The sequence below is a fragment of the Mesoplodon densirostris genome, chromosome 6, assembly GCF_025265405.1.
Source record: "Mesoplodon densirostris isolate mMesDen1 chromosome 6, mMesDen1 primary haplotype, whole genome shotgun sequence".
Lineage (NCBI taxonomy): Eukaryota > Metazoa > Chordata > Mammalia > Artiodactyla > Ziphiidae > Mesoplodon > Mesoplodon densirostris.
The window spans coordinates 21,882,261-21,890,524 of NC_082666.1; the positions used below are offsets into that span (position 1 = coordinate 21,882,261).

Sequence of the window (8,264 nt, forward strand, 5' to 3'; positions counted from 1 at the left end):
AGCCCGTCAGGCACCGCCCCCGGGGCCGGCCTGGGAGCTCGCGGCAGCCCCGGCCCAGTCCCTGGGCCGTGGCACCAGGCCCCCCCAGGGGTGGGCGCCGGGTCCCGCCGGCCAGTATCCGGGACGGCGCTCTCACCTGGGTGCCAGCCCGTGGGAAGGTGACCCAGGGCGGCGGGACCACTCGAGCCCCTTCCGGCCCTTCCGGCCGGGTGCTTCCGGCCGGAAGGGGCTCCGAGGGGGAAGAGGTGGGCGGGGGGCGAGGGAAGTCCCGCCTCTGCCGCGGACGCAGCCACGCACTAGGTCCCGGGGCGGGCGACCGAGGGCCTCGGTGCGCCGAGTCCCCAGTTTCGACCGTGCGAGGTGTCCGGGCTAGGGGCGCGAGATGCCGGGCGGCCGTAGCCCTGGGCTGGGACGTGGAACCTCGAGGGAAGGGGGCGGAGGCGGCCTGGGGGTCCCGGCGGGATAGGGGGAATATTCGGCGCTGAGAGGGGCGGGGGGCTGAGATCCAGAGCGACTCCCTCTCACTCCGCTGTGCCAAGTCAGCTGCCGCCATACCTCCCTTCTGCCTTCCCGCATCCCAAATCTGGGCGCTTCCCTCTGACAGCCTGGTGCTGAACGCCCATTCCCCGGGTCCTCACCCCCAGGCTCACCTGAGACACCCCTCCGGGCCGTGGTACTGACCTCTGATACCCCTTGTTTCCTTCTAGATCCGATTCCGGAGCTGCCATGATTGAAGTGGTAGCAGAGCTGAGCAGAGGTCCTGTGTTTCTGGCAGGGGAGGCACTGGAGTGTGTGGTGACCGTCACCAACCCCCTGCCCCCCACGGCCACTTATGCATCCAGGTGAGGATGCCGGTACTGAAGAAGGTGGTCCTTCTGGGAGGAAGCCTGGTATCTATAGTGCTGAGCCAGAGCTCAGGTTGTCCTGTGACTACGGCACCACCTTCTTGCTCATTTTGCTCTCATTGTAGAAAAGGCTATTTAACATTTAAGATGTGGGTGACATAGCCCTCCACTCTCCTTTCCTCTCGCCTCCCCCACTCCCCCTTTTACCCAGTATACTTCTCTTTGTTTAATGGTTTCTCTTTGGGGTTCTGGATTCTCTGGTCCAGAGGACAGCCGCCTCACTGTGTTGGTCTTCTCAGTGTGGTAGGGAGTTTGGGGGAGCATTTGTGAGGTCAGGAACTGCCCTCTGATGTCCTCTTTTCCTCCTCTCACAGTGAGGCTCTGGCATGGGCCAGTGCCCAAATCCACTGCCAGTTCCATGCCAGTGAGAGTCGAGTAGCACTGCCTCCCCCTGACTCCAGTCAGCCAGATGTCCAGCCTGAGAGCCAGACTGTCTTTCTACCACACCGAGGTTAGAGATGGGGCATTTGCCTTTGGAGGGGGACGGAATCATTGTTACCCAAGGGTGAAATTGTCAGATTGTTCTGGTGGGTCATTATAGTCTCTGTCGCACTGGGAATGTGGGAGAGTGTAGTTATTGCTTTGGCGGCGTAGAATTTCTATCTCACAATGAGAAAAGAGGAGTGGCTTGGTTTGGGTTGCCCTTTGTTGGCAGTGTTTACTGCCCCCACTTGCTGTGCTAGCCTTCTCCAGTACTAGACAATGGGGTTATTAAGTTGCCGTCTTATCTTTTCTAGGTGAGAGGGGTCAGTGTATCCTTTCCACTCCACCAAAAATCCTATTCTGTGACCTGAGGCTAGACCCTGGAGAGTCAAAATCATGTGAGTGGCTGCCCCCTGACCCCTCGCTTGCCTTCTGAGGCTCCTGGAGGGAGGGCCTCTCTGGCTGCTTCCGGCTGCCCTGACTACCACCTCCCAACCAGACTCCTACAGCGAAGTGCTGCCTCTAGAGGGACCACCCTCCTTTCGGGGTCAGTCAGTCAAGTATGTCTACAAACTGACCATTGGCTGCCAGCGTGTCAACTCACCCATCACTTTACTCAGGGTCCCTCTGAGGGTTCTTGTGCTGACTGGTAAGTAAGGGTTCCTGGAGGGAAGGGCTGGAGAAGGGCCTCACCAAAGCAGAAATGATCCTTAGAGGGTTTGTGAGAGGGGCTGGAGGGAAGCTTCCTGGTCTTAGTGAAGGTGTGAGGGGGTTGGAGAGAGAAGGTTCTGGAGCATAGGTGAGATGCGTACCTCCGCCGTGGCGCCCCTTACCTACAGCCCTCTCAGGCTGGAGTCTAAAACCCTACCCACTACTCTTCTCTCTGCTCTCTCCCGCCACCTCTCCACTCATTTTCTCTCCAGGCCTTCAAGATGTCCGCTTTCCCCAGGAGGAGGCAGTTGCCCCATCCAGTCCATTCTTGGAAGAGGATGAATGTGGCAAGAAGGACTCATGGCTCGCTGAGCTGGCTGGGGAGCGCCTCATGGCTGCCACATCCTGCCGCAGCCTCCGTGAGAAGCCCTTCACATTGCCCCACCCCATCCTCCCCTCATCGTATTCCTGTCTCAGAGACGGAGTCTCCTAGCTGCCACATTCTCCTGAGGATCCGGTGATACCTCACCCCAGAGTCTAAAGGAAAAGCCCCACCTTTTGGCCTCTGGCTTCCAGCCCTAGACGTTCCCCAGTGTGGACCCCAGGCTTACTGTGTCCCATTCTCCCCAGATCTGTACAACATCAGTGATGGCCGAGGAAAAGTTGGGACATTTGGCATCTTCAAATCTGTATACAGACTTGGCGAGGACGTGGTGGGGACCTTAAACTTAGGGGAAGGAACTGTAGCTTGTTTGCAGGTGAGAAAGGAGAGGAACTTTGGGGGAACTGGGTCTGAAGGTCTAGGGTGGAAAGAGCGGGCCTGCATAAAGAGGGGTGGCAGGTAGAAATGGGCAGTGAGGTCACCCAGGGTCCCTCTGGTAAAACAGTGTGAGGTTGGGCTACCCTCCCACCCGGAGTCAGCGCGTCCCAGCGCCTGCCAACACGCACTTCTCTTCTTGCTCCCAGTTTTCAGTGAGCTTACAGACGGAGGAGCGTGTGCAGCCTGAGTACCAGCGGCGCCGCGGGGCAGGGGGTGCCCCCTCTGTGTCTCATGTCACTCATGCCCGGCACCAAGAGTCCTGCCTACATACAACCAGAACGAGCTTCTCCCTCCCTATCCCTCTCAGCTCCACACCAGGCTTCTGCACAGCCGTTGGTGAGACCCTGACTATTACCGGGGGTGGGGGGCATGGTAAGATGCTGTGCTTAGGTAGCGTATAATGAATCCTGATTCCTAACACACTCCCAGACATACCCACATCCAGCCTCTGACCCTCAGCACTTTCTCAGACCTTCAACCTGTTTCTTGGGTGCACTGACCCCTAAATTCTTAACAGCTTTGCACATCTTCACTCCCCCTACCCACTGGGACCCTGTGATGCACTGATCTCTGACTCGCCATTGCATTTACTTCAAGTTACCAAGTCTTGACTGTCCCACACTTGGGTTATTAGGTAGTTGATACCGTCGTCCTTACTGTCACGGTTCCAGTTTACATACTAGATTTCTTCAGCCTAACTCTCGATCCTAGCTCCCTGCCCCACACCTCCCCGCTCTTCCTGAATACAGGGTTTTTTTTTCCTCATTTGCTAACCACATCCTGTCATTGGGTCTTACTCCTGGCTTCTAATGTTCTACCTTTATCTTTTTTCCCACAGTATCCCTGAAGTGGCGTTTGCATTTTGAATTTGTAACATCCCGAGAACCAGGTTTGGTGCTCCTACCTCCCATGGAACAGCCCGAGCCTGTCACCTGGACAGGGCCTGAGCAAGTGCCCGTGGACACCTTCAGCTGGGACCTCCCCATCAAGGTGCTGCCTACAAGCCCTACCCTGGCCTCCTATGCGGCCCCAGGCCCCAGCACCAGCACCATAACCATCTGAAACTGGCCCACGTAGCACTACTTTCTTCAGGATCCTGAGAACTCAGCACCTGGACTCTAGTAGGGCCCATTTTTTCCACCTGGGGTCGTGGCACAGATAATGAGAGGCAGGCTTTCGGCTGTAGCATTAATTTATTTGTTCAGAATAAATCGGCAGCTGCTAGTGGTTTCCCTGGAAGTGGCAGCAGCAGTGGGCAGCCAGCAAAAGGGCGGTCGGTTGAGTTCAGCTGGAGTGGGGAGCAGGAGCCGCAGGAATAGGGGTGTTAGCTGAGCCCCACTCTGGGTCGGGCCCTCCCCCTTTGCAGGGCAGCCGAGGGTCAGATTTTTGCACCAGGGAGAACTGGCACGTTCCTGGCTCCTGACGTACCTCACACCCAGCGGGGAAGTCGATAGGATGCTGGGACCTGGGGAACCAAAGGACGGGGAAGGAGTCAGGACAGTGAAGGTCCACCTTTATCCCTGCCTCGCATCCCCCCTCCCAGCATTCCTCCCATATCTTCCCCCAGTGCCCCTGTCCCCCCTAACCGAGCTCTTGCCTGCCATATATGGATTTTTTTCGTTTCATAGCAGGAATACTTTTCCTCCAGATCCACCCCAACTCCCCTTACTTTGTAGCCTGAAGCCTTCCCTCTCACATTTTTGTTGGTACCTTCAGGTTCGGCCAGCTTCATACTGCTACTTTGTTCATTCTCACACCACAGCAATCTAGTCATGCCCTGGCCATCTCTCAGTCACTCACATCAGAGCCATTCTCTCTGGCCCTCAGTGGTCACTCACGTGTCACAGCAGCCCACACCGACAGGATGCAGGCAGGTGCAGTGGAAACAGTCCTTGCGGAGCCAAGACTCACCCAGGGTGAAATATTTCCCTTCATGGTGGCAGGGCGCTAGGGAAGAGCAGGAAATGTTAGTGTGCTGGAGCTGAGGGAGTAAGTGCCGCCGCCCCCGCGTTTACCCTCCTGTTTCCCAGCTCGGGGGGTCTGGGTCTTTGACACAGGATCACCCCTGAGCCCCCGTCCTCCCAGTGCCTTCTGCTGTCCTTCCCTAACGCCTCACCCAGCTTTACCTTGAGCTTGGAAGTAGCACTTGCTGTGGACTCCTGGGTGCTGGAGGAGCAGAGATATCACCAAGCAGGTGATCCCCCAGCCGCCCAGGGTCCCTTTAGCCTGTCCAGCCCAGAGCATCCATAAGGCCATTCCTGCAGTATGGCCCTTTCGGACCGTTCCTGGCTTCTGTTCAGGTACTCTGGTCTTGTCTCCTTGGCTTTTCTTTGTTTCTCTCCTTGAGTCTTAGTTTCTGTCTTTCTCCCCTGGGCTCCTGTCTCGCACCATCTCCGTGCCCTCTCACAGGCTTGGGGATGTTTATAAAGTGAGGACCCTGACCCCCTGCTGAGTAGAGCTGGAAAAGCTGTAACTCTGTTTCCTGAGGTGAGGGCATGAAAACAAGAGGTCTAGCTTTAACAAGCTGTGAGAGCTGATTCATGCCCCACACGGCTAGGGGGAGGGAGGTGGCCATGGAAGGGGCACTGGACTGGGCACTTCCCCAGCAAGGAGGTGGGAGGGGTGGGGGCCCCCAGGTGGTCCCCAGAACTCTTCCCTGGCCTGGAGAGGAAGCATTCCACCATCTCCCCCCGCCCTGTAACTAACACACACACACACACACTCCAGGGGTGTGTATGCTGGGATCCCTGCCTGGACCGGAGGGAGGCATTTCCTGGGGATGGCTAATCCTGTGCCCCAGCCAAACCGAGGAGATGCAGTAGGGTGCGACAGCCAGAGGCTCCAGGAGAGCGAACAGGCACCTGGAGTGGAGAATGTTTCTCTCAGACCCTAGGGCAGGGTCTCCTTGCAGTATCCTAGAGATAATGGCTTCCCCCTCAGAGATTAGGGCTGGGGGGGCAGACGTCTCTTTTTTACAGGCATCCCAGAGATTATCCATTGTTCATCACCCCCAAACATACTGCAAATAAAGGTTCTCCCCATGTCTGGGGATGGTTCTTTCAAAGAAGAACATCACTAAATGCCCTAATGGTATGGGTCACTCCAGTTTCACAGAGATACCACTCTTATCTCCTATACATTATGGAATGAGAATTTAGGAACTTATCCTCTGACATCCTTTTTTGGGTTTCCTGCAGGTTCTGGAGAACCTAAAGATGGGTGATTAAGAGTATAGGTTATAGAGTCAGACTCTGGATTTAGATCCTGATTCTACTTAAGAGCTGTGTGACACTGGGCAAGTTAGTTCACCTCTCTAAACCTGTTTCCTTATCTATAAATTGGGATAGCAATATTAACTCATAGGGTTGTCAAGAGGATGAAATGAGATAATACGTGTAATGCTCCTAGTACTGTCCCTGGCACATAGCCCTCCGAAAAGAGTGACCACTGTGGCTGGTGCTACACGTTCCTTTCTTTGAATGATGGTGAGCAGCTCTGTGTGCACAGCTGAAAGCTTCTGCTGGGGCTGCTATCTCCTGGCACAGACTTCTGCCCCTTTCACACTTATGCTTCTTGTCATCCCTACCACCTTCAAAACCTGCCTCCAGCAACATTTTGCTTTTGGTCGGTGTATCCTTGAAATTCTAAATGTCTGCTTTGAGAAAGTGTTGCTAATAAGCCTACTTTTCCTAGGTCAGTACCCTCACTTCTACCCTGGGAAGAGGTATCCTTTTTCCATCCTTCCAGCTAACTTTAGGACTCCTGCTTTTTCTGGTAAGGATTCTGATCCACTTCTTCCCATCCCCACTCAAGTGAACTCTCAAATTCTCCTTTCTGACCAGTCTAATGCTGGCCATCTCATTGGTACTAATTGCCCCAATCAAGCTGGACTTTTTCACACTTCAAAGACCCCTGTTCCAGCTATTCTCCTCCTACCCACAGGGCCAATCACTTTGGCATTTATTCTATTTTTCCTTGTAAGTCTCTAGTTCCACTTACCCCAAGACTCCCACTCCCTGCCACCCAGTGGTTCAGATCTAACTACTTCTGGCTGACTTTTCCAGAGGGCTACCCTTCCTCTCACCTCCTCACCATTCAGAAACAACTTCACCAGTCCACCCCAAACTCCCTATCTGTTTTCTTCCAAGAAGACAGCTTAAGTGGCTGGAGATGCGGACTGCACCACACCTTCACCCTAGTCAGGTCTGATATCCTTTCTATTTCAGAGGAGCACCAAGAGAAAAAAAGAAAACTCAGAGGAGTAAGGTGCCCTGATGTAGGCTGACGTGTGGGAGGCATGGCCTTGGACTGCTCAGGGCTGGAGCAGGTGGGTTAGAAGGCCTGACTAATAGAAGGGCCCAGAAGTCTTGTCAGTGGTCTATAGCTCTGCTGGTGCCTTTGTGGGGCACCAGCTGACACCCTTGATGTTTGGACCGTAGACTACCTTCTGCTCCTGCATCCTGGAGCCAAACCAATAGGGGGCGGACACTAGGGGGGAGCTAGGGAGCTTGAAGGTGGTGGTGGTGGTCATGCTGTAGGCAGGGGGAGCCCGATGGGGATTGGTGTGTGTGAGGTCATGGGACAGGAGAGGTGAGAGTTAGCCGCCTGTAATGAAGATGAGGTAGGCATATAGGGGCAGGAGTAGGGGGCTTCTGGAAAGAAAGGCTGGGGCGGAGCCAGGAGCCCTTTCCCAGAAGTTGGGTAGGGGAGAGGGCAGCGGGGAGGTGTTGGTTGAACCCGCTTCTTGCACGCCTGCGGGTGTGCGCGCTTGCGTGTGTATCTGCCTAGCTTCTCGGGGCCAGAGGCCACGCTTGTGGTTGCCGCGTGTGTTGGGGGCTGGGGGTTCTGTGGTCAGGGCTCAACTCCGCGATGCCAGTTGGTGGGGGGCGCGACGGCTGGCTCTCGGGCCGGGAGGGGGCGGCTAGCGAGCGCTGCCCACGCGGGGACAGAAAAACATCCGCCGGAGGCTCGGCTGGGCGGCGCTCCAACAGCTCCGGGCAGGTGCGCGCGGGGAGGAAGTGAGCGCATTCCGACCCCCCAGCCGCTGGCCCTTCGGTGAGTCACCGCCGACCCCCGCCGGATAGGATAGGAAGGACTGGCAGCGGCGGCGGGGAGGTCTGGGGGCCGGAGCCCCGAGGGGCAGCTGGGCTGGCGTGGGGAGCCCGGGGAGGGTCGTGGAAGCGCCCGAGGGGTCCGGGTCTGGGTTTCGCCCAGGCTCGAAGCACCTAACAGACATCCACCGACCCGCAGAGCTTGTGAGTCCCCGGGGGAACACTGGAGCCGAGGGAGAGGGGCCCCGGGGCAACACCGAGAGTCAGGGAGGAGAGACCCGGAAAGGGCCTGGAGGAGTGCGGGGCTGCGGAGCGAGAGCGCTGTTGGCTGGAGTGCTGGATAGGCCTGGGCCAGCCAGAGCCTTAGATGGAAGGAGACTTCCACCCAGGCGGGAAAGGGGAAATGGCCACTCC

General features: G+C 56.5%; 2 protein-coding genes across 3 annotated transcripts; one reads left to right on the forward strand and one right to left on the reverse strand.

Annotated features, from left to right (window-relative positions):
• The first annotated feature begins 14 nt into the window (after positions 1-14).
• Positions 15-7,588, forward strand: RGP1 (RGP1 homolog, RAB6A GEF complex partner 1). 2 transcript variants are annotated; one of them, XM_060100799.1, is made up of 9 exons: positions 15-158; positions 708-842; positions 1,220-1,356; positions 1,643-1,726; positions 1,828-1,977; positions 2,252-2,398; positions 2,610-2,737; positions 2,946-3,135; positions 3,638-7,588. In XM_060100799.1, exons 2-9 carry the CDS (start codon positions 727-729, stop codon positions 3,859-3,861), a joined length of 1,176 nt encoding a protein of 391 aa, XP_059956782.1. In that variant the 5' UTR covers positions 15-158; positions 708-726; the 3' UTR covers positions 3,862-7,588. The 2 variants fall into 2 exon arrangements, with proteins under 2 accessions (XP_059956782.1, XP_059956780.1); XM_060100797.1 differs by lacking the exon at positions 15-158 and adding an exon at positions 287-360.
• MSMP (microseminoprotein, prostate associated) lies at positions 4,084-5,055 on the reverse strand. The gene is made up of 3 exons (XM_060100802.1): positions 4,926-5,055; positions 4,638-4,746; positions 4,084-4,264 (listed from the first exon to the last, which is right to left on the reverse strand). The coding sequence occupies exons 1-3, from the start codon at positions 5,053-5,055 to the stop codon at positions 4,084-4,086; spliced, it is 420 nt and encodes a 139-aa protein (XP_059956785.1).
• Positions 7,589-8,264: the final 676 nt, after the last annotated feature.

Coding starts and splice junctions, on each gene's coding strand:
- MSMP (XM_060100802.1), bottom strand. CDS start 5,055: ATGGCCTTATGGATGCTCTGGGCTGGACAGGCTAAAGGGACCCTGGGC. Junction 4,747..4,925: donor GTGCTACTTCCAAGCTCAAG/GTAAAGCTGGGT, acceptor GCTCTTCCCTAG/CGCCCTGCCACCATGAAGGG. Junction 4,265..4,637: donor GGTGTGGGCTGCTGTGACAC/GTGAGTGACCAC, acceptor TTGGTTCCCCAG/GTCCCAGCATCCTATCGACT.
- RGP1 (XM_060100799.1), top strand. CDS start 727: ATGATTGAAGTGGTAGCAGAGCTGAGCAGAGGTCCTGTGTTTCTGGCA. Junction 1,357..1,642: donor TGTCTTTCTACCACACCGAG/GTTAGAGATGGG, acceptor TATCTTTTCTAG/GTGAGAGGGGTCAGTGTATC. Junction 3,136..3,637: donor AGGCTTCTGCACAGCCGTTG/GTGAGACCCTGA, acceptor TTTTTCCCACAG/TATCCCTGAAGTGGCGTTTG.